At 50.1% G+C, this 13,426-nt stretch overlaps 1 protein-coding gene across 1 annotated transcript in view; it reads left to right on the forward strand.

Annotated features, from left to right (window-relative positions):
• ELMO1 (engulfment and cell motility 1) overlaps positions 1–13,426 on the forward strand; it is a 341,907-nt gene that overhangs the window by 75,328 nt on the left and 253,153 nt on the right. Inside the window, exons 8-10 of the mRNA XM_090287018.1 lie at positions 896–995; positions 8,078–8,229; positions 10,321–10,399. Coding sequence (XP_090143144.1) covers positions 896–995; positions 8,078–8,229; positions 10,321–10,399 — 331 coding nt within the window. The remainder of the gene's footprint in view (positions 1–895; positions 996–8,077; positions 8,230–10,320; positions 10,400–13,426) is intronic.

Consider the following 13,426-nt stretch of genomic DNA (forward strand, 5'->3'; position numbering starts at 1 on the left):
TTTATAAGAGAGGAGAGTTTCTGTAGAAGTTTCGGTGTTTCAAGCGTTTTGAAGGCACTAAGAATCAGGACCTTGTCTGCGAAGGGACGAAACTGCTTTTACCCGAGCTTGCTACATTTCTGGGTTTCGGATACACACACCAGACCCTTCGTGCATTCCCTGAACCACAGCACATCTGTTGCTTGCCACCGGTCATTATTTCCACAGATATTGTATAAACAGAAAATGCTGGGTGGTGTCACAGAGAAATGAATATGCTTACTTACATGTGTATCTGTGTCTATGAGGTTGTGTGTGTGTGTGTGTGTGCCCTTGCTCAGATACACACACACATACACACACACATATGTAGGTACATAGCGACCATGCAGATCCTTAGCAAAGTGCTAATACTCTTAAGAGAATCATGCTTCACCTTCCCTGTTGGTTCCCATGGACAGTAAAGGAAGCACACCCCGCTTTCTGAGCCCCACAAATGTTCACTTGCCGAGAGGCTCCCACTCAGCTCTCACTGACCGAATGCTCCCACGCCGCCCCTTTGTTAGGTGCTGTCCCCGCGGCTCTGTGGTTACAGCGAGACCACGAGCCAGTGTTTCTGCTGAGCAGACAGAGGCTCAGAGAGGGGAGGGGGCTTCCCAGTACGCACAGCTCACCGGAGTGAGGGTCCGAGGGAGCCCAGGGCTGCCCCCGAAGGCCCCGGCTCATGCTGTGGAGACCACCTGCCTCCTTTCCGTTGACTCAGGCTTGCGAGGCGGTTGTCCGAGGCCCAGCCGCTCATTGCAGTGATCTTTTCCAATTCTGCTCGGATTCAGTGCTCTGTGGCTTAGACTTTCCTGGGTCTTTTCTTGCGCTCTGCTCCTGGCCCATGACCGTTGTGCCCCCCTGTCTTTTCCAGCTTTGGAGACATGCTGTCCTTCACCCTGACCGCCTTTGTCGAGCTCATGGACCATGGAATAGTGTCCTGGGACACGTTTTCGGTGGCGTTCATTAAGAAGGTAACGCAGACGGTGCAACTCTGGACTTAAATCACTTCCTTCCCGCGTGGATACTTTTCTCTGCTGTGAAAATACCTAAGAGTTGTTTTCTTTAGTTGTTGGTTAAGAGGTGGGTGGGGTTTTTGATAGTTTTATATGTATATGGGTCAGGGCGCCTAACTTATATGTGAAAATGATGTTTTCTTCCCACCGAGATCTTAAGGGATTGCACAGAGAACCCATAGTCAAGAAAAGCCAAGGTGTCATGTTGTTAAAGCTACGGAAGAGGTTGCTGAGACCCTGTGCAGGGCTCTGCTGATCTCTCAGCCTAGGCAGAGGTCCTGATGTCCTTCCTGAACCTTCGACCCTTAACCCCATGTTCAGGAGAAGGGAGAGAGGCAGAGTATATCGATTCCCTACATTGCTGGGTTGGAAGCAAGGCGGTGAGAGGAGGAGGTCTGCGCCTCTCAGGCAGAGTGAGCCTGCCCCCTCCTTACGACGGCGCAGTAAGTGTCTCGTGATCAGCCAGTTCCAGGGGTCCCTCCTTTCATAGGAGAAGCTCGTAAGGGGGACCTTGTGTGAGGCGAGGGCAGGAGAGCCCCCACCATTCCCTGCAGCCGAGTTGTAATAAAGGCAGACCCGCAAACTTAGAACTCTGCTTCCGGTCTTGTAACAAAAACTAAATCGCCCCGACTTCATAACTGTTCAGTCATGGAGGATTACTACTAATTTGCTAACTTATCTTTCCTCTCTTTGTGTTTGTGAAATGGTTTGTAAATGGAATGGCATTCTTCTTCCTTCTGTTGTATTGAGGATGGAGGGATGTTGGGACATGAATTTTTTTTCTAAATGCAGGTTTCTGGGAAGGGTTTTCTAAACTAAAGAATTTCAGAAAATCTGTGCAAAAGCTGGAAAGTCAAAGCAAAACCCTATAAAAGTCACTAGAATTTCATAAACCTTTTATTTTGAAATCATGGTAGACATATAGAAAAGTCACAAAAATTAACACAGAACGTTCCCATATGCCCTTCATCCAGCTTCCCCTGATGTTAACATTTTGCATATTGATGGTGCAGCCATTATCGCAACTAAGAAATGAACAGTGTGCAATACTATTGTCATTATTTGATTTCGCCAGTTTCTCTTCTGACGTCCTTTCCTTGGTTAGGGACCCAGCCCGGCATTCCATGCTTCACTGCTTGTCCCGTCTCCTTAGCGGCTTCCAGTCTGACATCCCCTCGGGCTTTCCTTGTCTTTCGTGACTTTGACAATCTCGAATGGTACTGGGCACGTCTGTTGTAGACTGCTCCTCAATCGGGGTTTCTTTGATGCTTCCCTCATGGTCGGATTAAGGTTATGCATCTTTGGCAAGAATACCAGGGAAGTAATGTGCCCTGCTCAGTGCGTCACAGTGGGGCACCTGCTGTCCCTGTGTCCTCATTAACTGCGATGTTGACCTTGACCACAGGGTTGAGGTGGCACCTGCTGAGTCTCCCACGGTGAAGTTACTCCTTTTCCTTTGGAAGTTAATCAGTACCCCGAGGGAGATACTGCCTTGAATTGAAGGACATACCAGAGCCCCTGGTCTATCCAGTGAGGGAGTTGGGAATGGAAGCCCCGCCCATCAGCCCTCCGCACGATGTTGAGTGTTTATTTCAGATGAGAGCTGATTGGGAACTCGGGGTGCTCTTGACACACCTCTGAACCTCTTGCCTTCCAGAAGGGCATAAAGCCAAAGGTGAAGAGCAATGGGAACAACTTAAAACACTCCCCCCGTGGGTTCCGAGGGACCCTCCTGAGTGGGCGGCAGCAAAGGTGGGCTTTGGGGAAGCGGAGAGCACCTTGCAGTTGTCTGCCCTTCCCTGGTAAACCTTCTGGGGAAGCAAGTGCAGTCTGAAGATGCCAGGGTCTGAGGATTCTTTGATCCTTAACAACAGTGTTAACTCCCCTTGAATTTATGGCAGGCCTCCTTTCCTGCACTCCGTTGGCCTCCTTGTCTGTCCTGGGAGGCTCTTCTGCTATAACAACAACGCTGTTCTGAAGGCGAATTCCTGGAAGTTATCTTGCGTGTTCACCAGCCACATCGTTTCCTTTGATCCCAGCAGGAATCCTCTCCAGGAACAAAAGGGAGTTGTTATTTCTGGTCAGGAGGTGAGGACACAGTGGCTTGGCGTGGGAGGTTCAGTGAGCAGGCTGCCTGTCATCGGTCCCATGGATCAGCCCCCTCTCCCCGTTCCAGCCCCCGTGATCATGCACTTGTCCTTGTTTTCAATGGTGGAAAGAACAGCTTCTGGAGACTTGCTCCACCAGCGTGGCCTCTTGTTCCGCCCCTTCCGACCTCCCTGGTGTGCAGTTAAGTGATGGCTCCTGCTCTGCGTTCTCCTCGGAGCCTGTGATTGCCCCTCAGTTCCCTTGTGTGGCTCTCCCAATAAACCGGGAGTCCTAGGAAAGCAGGGCTGTGGCTTTCTCAATGACTTTGTCCTCAGGGCCTGGCATAGACCTTAATAAACATCTGTGAAATGAACGAAGGAAGTCTGCTTCAGAAGCATTTCTTTTAAACCCTAAAACTTGAAGGGGAGAAGGAATAGAGTGGCATCGTATGGAAGTATATTTCAAGTAAAAGTTCACTTCTAAGTGGAAAGGAATAAGAACACTCTTAAATGACGTGAGGAGTGGTGAGAGTGACAATAAGTTAATTTTCTAACTGCTTAAGAAAATGTTTTCCATTCGCTGAAATTAAGTGAAAAGTTATAAAGAAGCGAAGACTAGCAATCTAGATAGTTTAACTAAAAATTAAATATTTTTTTCAGAAGACAATACATCTAACATATTCCATATCCTCCTTCCCAATTGCTCTATTTCCTTTTCTACTTCTTAGATCTCAGCCCTTATGTGAATCTGAAAAGTGGTCATCCAAAAAGTGACTTTATAATTGATAGTTATTGTAAAGTTTTATTTTTAAAAAATTTGTATTCATTAGCTGGATCAAGTTCAGCACTCTGACAACCCAGGAATTATATGCAGGCAACTGTCTTCTAAATGGAGCTTTATCAGGACACATAACCCACGGACAAAAGATGCTTATCTCTGCAGCGTGGACTTGGCTTCCTGTTAATGCCAAATTCATAGCCCTTTGCAGAAGTGCCCTGCCCCTGCCAGCCCCTGTCTCCAGCTCTCCTGCTTTAATCTCTTGGTTATGTGTGGACTTAGATCCTCGTTACAAACTTTGTTTGCAATGAAGAACATCATTGCATAAACCCTGATGTTGCTTTTTAAAGGCCTGGCTACTTAGGGAGAGGGGAGGAAGACGGGGAGAAAGAAATGGCAAAGAAAAACAAAACACCCAAAACCGTCCTGCGTTAGGGCTTCTTTTCTGCTCGCCAAGGATAACAAGCGGTGCCTTTTCTTGGCAGGAAGGCTGGCAGAAACGCCCTGGAAATCACAGCTCTGCAGGGGGGCCTGGTTCTCCCCACAGTGTTTTCAGCGCCGAGACAAGCATCCAGCCATTTCGGTTTAGAGGCCCAGTAATTTCTGCCTCTGAAAAACTTGTGAGATTTATGGCCGCTGCCTGGAGGCTTTAAAACAGAGGAGCGGAGCTCCGGGCTTCCCATGGCCCGTTTCGGTTTTGATAACAAAGGAGAACTTAAGACCTCCTTCCAAGTGATTCAAAGGAGGGTTTATGGGGCTTGAATAGTTGGGTCATTTGATTTGTGCACCGTGATGACCCTTAGCTTCTTAAACGTCACCCGGAGATTTCTCAGTTTTGTTTAGGGAATGTTTTTAAGTGAATGGAAGCGCGTGGAAGCTGTGTGTGTAATCGTTGCTAACTCCTCTGCCCTCTGCTTCCTTATGCTATAAATCAACTTTCAAGACGCTGTATTAGACTGCGCCACCAAAGCCAGCCAGAAGTGCAGTAATGGAACTCCAAAAAACGTCAAGGCAAAGGAAGTAATTATTGATTGGGCGGAGGGGCAAGGGAAATTAAAATTTAAGCAGTCTCCACCTTTAAACTAGACATTGAATAACATTTGTACATGCCCTGATATGGAGCCTGTCTATGGTCCTTACATTTGCTTCGTCAGCCCCGATGCTTCGGTCTTAGTACTCCTTAGAAGACAGTACTGGATCATTTCAATGTCTGCTTCAAACCACTGACAAAGAAAGGCAGAGGCAGCAGTTAGTTTCAAAAAATTCCTAGTATCTCCTATAGACTTGGATGTAGGACTGTAATGGGTTACGAGCCTGCTCTCTGGTAGCAATACCCAGCTGTGAGATCCACAGAAGGTTTATTTTGTAACCTGCAGAAGGATTGCTGAAATGAGGGGTCCCCTATGTCAAGAAAGAGGTGAAATAGAAGATTACTTTTAAAGAAGCTTGATGAAGATAAGTGGTTAGTTTCAATTAGTTCCCTAAATGGTGAATGCAAATGGGTTATACAGATGCCTGGATCAAAGCAAGGACCACAAGCTGTCTCACCACCCTTCAGCAAGCCCGTGGGAAGCAGGGGAGAGTTAATAATTGTAGTTTCAAGAAAATAAAACCCATAATAAGAAGGTGTACTTGATATTTAACAAACCATTCAGAGTTCTGATAGAATATTTCCAGAATATTATCAACAGGATAGTTACGGAAGTAAGAGGGTAAACTGTGTTAGAGGGAAATTGACCATTGAGGACAGTGAAGAAGACTCTGCCCCAGTAGCCTGGGAAGGAGCTGAGCCAGGGGCCAGTGTTGTGCGTACAAACTGTGTACCAAAGGGAAGACACAGCAAGCACGGGACTGGGGCAGTTGGTCATTAATGACGTGGCAAATGTGGAAAAGGTGACCACTGAAACCAAAATGGAGGTGTTCCTTCGGACGCCAAGAAGAAGCATAGGCACTTAACGTACTTCCTAGTAAGTGCCTTTTGCTCCATCTGTCTCTGCTGGACAACGAGGTCCTTGAAGGTCAGGGTGGCTTTTGCTCACCGCTCGGCTTTCTGATCTCAGGACAGGACCAGCCTATTTTACGAGCGCGCGATGAAGGCGCATGACTTGAATGAATGAAAAGAGAGGATGAAGGCTGGCGGGGGATTTGACAGTAAACTCTCGGGTGGGAAATTCTCCAAGGAGCCTTCAAGACACATGCAGATTTATTAAATGGAGAGCCTAAAGAGGGAGTGGAAGGAGGGGAAAATCAGTACTGAGGCAAGTCAGATGTATGGTCAAGAAGCTCTTAGGGAGCCCCGCTGTTTCCTAGCAGGCGCCAGGGAGGTGCATCGGAATAACGAAAAGTGGCTGGGTTGGGGCCGATGGGGAAGCGAAGGCATTTCTGTTCTGTTCAGGAGAGGTCTAGGTTAAGTGCTAAGCCAGGAGCACAGCAGGAGAGAAACTGGGGTTTTGTCAGAGAAAGATGGCCTTAGAAAAAGAAAGGCGGGTTTGGTGCCACGGAGCACACTCTGAGGACGAAGGCCAGGGCTTTCTGTAGGCACAGGAGACACGTTGGCGAAGGTTATTCGCCGTGACACGGGCTGAAGTGATCAGACAGAGGGGCCAGTGGAATTCTTTCAAGAACCTTAAAAATTCTCATCCTCTTCCTGTAGGTTACTTTATAAAATAATAGCGTTTGGAAGAGAAAATCATAATGTTACTCAACTTTATGTCATTTATTCCTCACCTTCTGAGACCCAGATGTCACGGGGGGCAGAGACGGTGTTGGGGTCTGTACCCTCACCCCTACTATCACTCTTAAGTCCTTGGGGTAGAAACGGTTGACATGGTAACAGCCAGTTGCCATGGGCACCTTGGCTTTTATCTTGTACAGGCATGGCCAGGGATGAGGAGAAGCAGTTGATAGACGGCTTAAGGGAGAAATGGTCCCCAACAGAGGGAAGCGGCAAGTGTCAATTTGTCGCGGAGCCAAATGATGTAGCTTTTAAGAAAGCAGTCATTATGTCTTTCAGTGTGAGTTGTCAACAGACAGTAATAACTTTTAATGAGGCCTCTACCGTCAAACCTCGATGGTACCCATGTGTTTGGGTGCCTGCAAGCCATTATTCTGTTCCTAATTTTGCTTCTCTTATGTTGTGATTTATTATGTTTGAGGCCTTGGTGCTCAGTTCCTGAGGGAATATACGTTAGAGCTTACACTATTATTTTAACTTTCCACACTGCTAATTTAAAGGTTTTCCTGTTTGCTGAACTCCAGAGAGATGAGAAGAGTTTCTTTTAACCGTAGAAAAGGAAAGAATGGGGGTAAGAGCGTCCCACTGAGGAATCCCACGGCAAGTAGCCAGTGACTGAGGAATTGCCAGCTGAATTGTGTTGACAAGTATGATTTGTGTGAGTCCCTTAAGAATGTAACAAGATCATAACAAGAACATGAAAGTCATGGATCCTGTGGGTAAAGGAGTAGCCTGGGAATGGGAAGAAAAGGTTCTTGGTATATGTTGAAATTACTGTCTCAGAGAACTCAGGGGTCCTTACGTGACATGGTTGGCTTCTCTTCTTGGCGGGTTTCACATCCATGGATTCAGCCAACTGCAGATAGAAAGCATTTGGGAAAAAATAAAGCCCGGAAGGTCCCCAAAAGCAAAACTTGAATTTTCTAGACACCAAGCACCACACTGAATGTTCTCAGATGAAGAGATGTGTAGTCATTCCCTGCTGTAGCCTATATGCAAATAAACGTTATATGTGAATACTCTTTATTTTATATGAAGGACTTAAGCATCCATGGATTTTATCTGAGAGGTGGTCCTGGAATCAATGCCCGATGGATATGGAAGGACAGGTGTATGGGTTAAAATCATGTGTTCCCAAAAGCTGAAACTCAGAATAATCCTGGAGAAACTGGACAGAATAGTTCTTTGACACTACCCCCTTTGAAAAGTTGCTTATTATTGAGTTACAGAAATCATATATAAATAGTGCTTTGTAGTCATGTCATGAAGAGTCATTGTCGGCTCAAGGAGTTCCTTGCTAGGTGGCTGTCACCCCAGGTCCTTTTCATCCCCATGTCCGGTGTTTCTTAAAAGAGCTCCCAATTTTCCTGACTTGCTCCCTTCTGCGCATCTCTGCTCCTCTTCTCATGAGTGGTGACCTGTGTTCTGCTTGGATTTTCAGATAGCAAGTTTTGTGAACAAGTCAGGCATGGACACCTCAATTCTGCAGCGGTCCCTTGCCATTTTGGAGTCCATGGTGCTCAACAGCCATGACCTCTACCAGAAGGTGGCCCAGGAGATCACCATCGGCCAACTCATTCCACACCTGCAAGGGTAAGCCCGTGGAGGCCCCCGCTGTGGGGTGGGCAGCGCTTCAGCCACCGTGATGCCTGGGAGGCATTGTGTATTGATTTGACTACAGACCCAGAAAAGGAATCTTGACTTGGTATTTCATCAACCGTGCACACGCCCGTCCCCGTCACGCTGAAACACACAGTGACTTGCCCCTTGGTGAGCTCCAAACCTGTTCCTGGCACTGTTCTGTCCCCAGCGCCTGGCCCTGAGTAGGCACCCAAGTTTGATGGGTGTTGGCAGATACCCATAGAGTTTTCCTTTTGATGAGACATAATAGGTCAGTTTGTTGTCTCAAGTTCTCAGCGAAGTCTCTCTTTGGCCATTTAAAATACTGTTTCTTGTGATATGGTGAGTATGTGCATAGTCAGTTAAGAATTTTTAGAGGCAGGCTTCTTTCGCCAGGCTCGGGGTGGCTGCAGCAGCCTTTTGTATTTTATCGGGTATGTATTGTTTTCTAGAGGCTTGAGCTACAAGACATGGCGCTAGCGGCCTGCCTTCTTCGGGGCCTGTCTCCCTCCCTCTTCCCTTAGGCAGCTGGTAAGCACGTCTCTGATGAAACGGACCGAGGAGGACCCCGCCGTACAAACGCTACGTTGTAAATTTCCATATTTGGGGTTGCAGGTGACAACAAGCACCCTGAGCGCACTCAGAACTGGGAGTTGATCTAAAGGGTGCTGGGTGCCTTTGGAACCCAGGAATGATGGCAGTGGCTGAGCCTTGGGCAGGGACACTAACGATGGCCTTGCCTCTCGCCTTTCTGCTGGCACGAATGTGACTGGGCTCCCGGTAACTGCCAGCCCCGTCCCTGGTCTCCCACGCCGCATTTGCACATTGTCAGGGGGGAAACAGATCGTCTGGGGCGGTGGGGACGCAGGGCAGAGATTCAGTAGTCCTCAATATACGGAAAGGTTATCTGTCATGTTAGAATAGGGACCAACCAAATGTATTTTGATGTTTCCTGCATGTGGAGGGAGGACGGTGACCACAATGTGACGTTTTAAGTCACACAAGCTAAGGAACGAGGATTCTGTGTGAAACTTGTCTGGAAATAACAGCCGTCTCACAGATCCCTGAGTGCCAGGTGTACGATCTTTACAATCGATGTCCTCTGCGTCTTGGGGGCATGCTCGTGCCTCCACAGCGGACTTCGCCCAAGTGAAGGGTTTCTTGTTTGCCGAGCACGGTGCTGAGGATTTTATGTCCGTAACCTCATTTTATTCTAAAAGCAACCTCTTGAAATAAGTGTGTTCTTACCTGGTCTTTCAGACGAGGAAATTGTGTCTTAGGGACACCCCGTGAACGTGTCCCCGGCCACGCGGCTAGCCTCCAGGGCACTGGGTCTTGAACTCCCTCCTTCTCCGCCTCTCCCGAAACTGTCTCTTGCTGTGGACTCTGGCTGCTCTTTGTTCACGCCTGGGTTCCCTTGTTTACTCTTTGCCATGTGGCTTCCATTAGATCGGGGCTTCGTGTGGGATTTCTGATTCCATTCTGGCGGAAAACACATTTCTAAACATAAAAATCAGATCTTCTTGTCATTAGAAAAGTTTCTATTTGGAAATAGATTTTTAGAATATGTAATACCGTTGCCATGGAGACAAAGCTGTTTCCTTTATAATAAGCCCTGGGGACCCCCAAGTCTACTCCCAGATATACTTGTGCATTAGACAGAACACCACACACACACACACACACACACACACGTTTCGTCCGCTGAGTTCATGCTGCTAATTGTAACAGAGAAGAAGGGGGAGAGAGCCAGCTGCCCACCTGAACTTTCTGTGTGATTCCCACTGTGCAGTGTGTTGTCTGGCTAGCAATGGGAACCGTCCAACCCCCTGCCCCCCAAAACACACACACTGTGTTTCCAGCCTTGTGGTAGTTGAAATGCATTCTTAGTACCAACTGCGTTTTCTAGGCCCTGCCTCTCTCTCTCACTTTTCTTTTTGGCCGGCAATGTGTGTGTGTGTGTGTGTGTGTGTGTGTGTAGGAGGGGGGGTGATCATGAACTTGATCATGGTCCGACTCAGGGATAGCTTATTCTGACTTTCTGTATTTCCTGTGTCTTTACAGGACAGATCAAGAAATCCAAACCTACACCATTGCAGTGATTAATGCACTTTTCCTGAAGGCCCCTGACGAGAGGAGGCAGGTAGGTTGCACTTCTTTTGTCTTAAGACCGTGCCCAGGAATGGCAAGTTCTAGTGCAGAAAGAGCCCTCTCCTGCCCCTCCTGGGGACTGGCTGGGCCCCCTGCTGCTCTGCGGTGTGGCTGGCCAGCCCGGGATCATTCCCGCATCCAGTGGGAAGCAGGTGGAGGGGGGCAGCCCTTGTGTGAGGAAGAATGCTAGAATGTTCCAGCAGCAGGGCCCTTTCCTCACATGAAGGCAGTGTGGGAGCGCCCAGACATGAAGCAGCGACAGCTCCCCGTGCTCTGGGGAAAGCAGAGGTAGAAGGCCCTGTGATCTTGTCGTTCACCGAATGACAAGGAAGGTGGTGTCCCACTTCTCTCATGAGAAAACTGAGACCCTGAGGGGTGTCAGCTTGGCCCAGGGACGTGGGGCGTGGAACATGCAGGTTGCTGCCACCGGGTGAAAGGTGTCCGAGGGGCTCTTTGCTCGGTGATACTTCTGCTGCCCATGTGTGGGCGTGGCTGGGAGCGCTGGGTGACTCATTCCCCTCCTCTGAATGCGCCCTTGTGAACCCTGTGCTTTGAGATGCTCCTTTGTCTGTAGACCTGTGCTTTTTCTTCCACTACGTATCGGTATAGAGGGGGCTGTGGGGGCAGTGGAGTTTTTGCCTTGAAGGTTAGCTCCTATCTCAAAATCCATGCATGTTTTTTCACATCTGTGTAAAATACTGTGTTACCATGGTCACAGTTCACTTCCTGTAAAAATGGGGTGGAAATAATAGGAGGTTTTCTCAGCGATCAAGAAGTGTGCTGGGGAACTCTAGGACAGTTGCCAGTAAGGTGTTTTAGAAGAATTTAGAAAGCTCGTATCAACTGAACACTGTGTCAGGTATTCTGTTTTTGAAATTTTAGTTTTTCACTGTCACAGTTTTTAACCCTCAGGGATTAAATATGAGGGTATCTGGATTGTTCTTCATTCAGGGTCATGTGCTTCTTCCAGGGGCTACATTTGCACAGTGAGGAGAGTGACTTTGGACTTTCCTGTTCATTAGGCTTGGTGTTGGCTGGAGCCTGGAGGTGCCTGCCCGTCACTATTGGGGTGGCACTGCAGGTCATTGGGGGGCTGCTTCTTTATATTTGTATCTAAACACCAAGCTCATGATAACTCCTAGCAGCCCAGCCAGTGACCAGGCGGCCCTCACATGCTCAAGCCTGCATCGTCATTGGGAAGCTGGAGCCTCCTGCTGGCCAGGCCAAGGATGGCTGGTCAGACCACCTGTATGCAGACGCATGGAGATGGGGTGGGAGGCTGTGCTCTGGCCTGACCTCTGGGACATCCCCCCGCCAAGCCCCCCGGGTGGAAGAAGAGGCTGGACTAGAGGCAATGAGAGCCCATGGCCACCCCAAGCACTATGGTTTCACTTGGGTCTCTGCATCTGGACAAGAGTAAGATGCATGTACTTTGTATCTTCCTGTACATCGGAACTATTGTTCATCTGCTGGACTGGAACCGTATGGCAGTGGGGCAAACGGGAAGTCAGATGCCAGTCTAACTGACCAGTGAAAATATAATGGACTACCAATGTAACATTAGCTTTTGATTTTGTGAATCAAAGTTTTTTTGAAAATTAGGCACTATGGGACTGAGATGACACAATTTGGTCATATATTGCAATAATAATAATAATAATAATAATACATCACAAAGGGCAGTCTAACAATATTAAACCACTTAAGAAAATAGCTGAACTAAGAGAAAGGGCCATAATCCAGCAGAAAATCTTGAGTATTATATGACTAATTTAGTCTTTGCAATAAAAACAGTGATAAGGATCCTTTTTCTTAAGCTACTTGCCATTATTCATCTTACGATTTTCATGGCAAACATGTTGGCGAAATCCCTTCCAAATTTCTCTACAGATATTTACGGTTTTGATTGGCATAATTAAAAAAAAACTTTTTGGTGAAAAGATTTGGTAGAAAAGTCAGGAAAATACAGATTCCCAAGGGGGACGTTTTACAGGTGCCTCTGATGGAGCCCCAGCGGGAGAGCCGCTGCCCCTGCCCGCAGCCCCTGCCCGCTGCCCCTGCCCGCAGCCCCTGCCCGCTGCCCCTGCCCGCAGCACCTGCCCGCAGCACCTGCCCGCAGCACCTGCCCGCTGCCCCTGCCCGCTGCCCCTGCCCACTGCCCCTGCCCGCTGCCCCTGCCCCTGCCCCTGCCCGCTGCACCTGCCCGCTGCCCCTGCCCGCTGCCCCTGCCCACTGCCCCTGCCCACTGCCCCTGCCCCTGCCCGCTGCCCGCTGCCCCTGCCCACTGCCCCTGCCCACTGCCCCTGCCCCTGCCCGCTGCCCGCTGCCCCTGCCCGCTGCCCCTGCCCACTGCCCCTGCCCACTGCCCACTGCCCCTGCCCGCTGCCCCTGCCCGCTGCCCCTGCCCGCAGCCCCTGCCCGCTGCCCCTGCCCGCAGCCCCTGCCCGCAGCACCTGCCCTCAGCACCTGCCCGCTGCACCTGCCCGCAGCCCCTGCCCGCAGCCCCTGCCCGCAGCCCCTGCCCGCTGCACCTGCCCTCAGCACCTGCCCTCAGCACCTGCCCGCTGCCCCTGCCCGCAGCCCCTGCCCGCTGCACCTGCCCGCAGCCCCTGCCCTCAGCACCTGCCCTCAGCACCTGCCCGCTGCCCCTGCCCGCTGCCCCTGCCCACTGCCCCTGCCCGCAGCCCCTGCCCTCAGCACCTGCCCTCAGCACCTGCCCGCTGCACCTGCCCGCTGCCCCGTCCGCTGCCCCTGCCCGCTGCCCCTGCCCACTGCCCCTGCCCGCAGCCCCTGCCCTCAGCACCTGCCCGCTGCACCTGCCCGCAGCCCCTGCCTTCTGCCCCTGCCCCTGCCCGCAGCACCTGCCCGCAGCCCCTGCCTTCTGCCCCTGCCCCTGCCCACTGCCCCTGCCCGCTGCCCCTGCCCGCTGCCCCTGCCTGCTGCACCTGCCCGCTGCCCCTGCCCGCAGCACCTGCCCGCTGCCCCTGCCCGCTGCCCCTGCCCGCTGCCCCTGCCCGCA

Source organism: Furipterus horrens, unplaced genomic scaffold (assembly GCF_987537825.1).
Source record: "Furipterus horrens unplaced genomic scaffold, mFurHor1.1.pri manual_scaffold_9, whole genome shotgun sequence".
NCBI classification, from domain to species: domain Eukaryota; kingdom Metazoa; phylum Chordata; class Mammalia; order Chiroptera; family Furipteridae; genus Furipterus; species Furipterus horrens.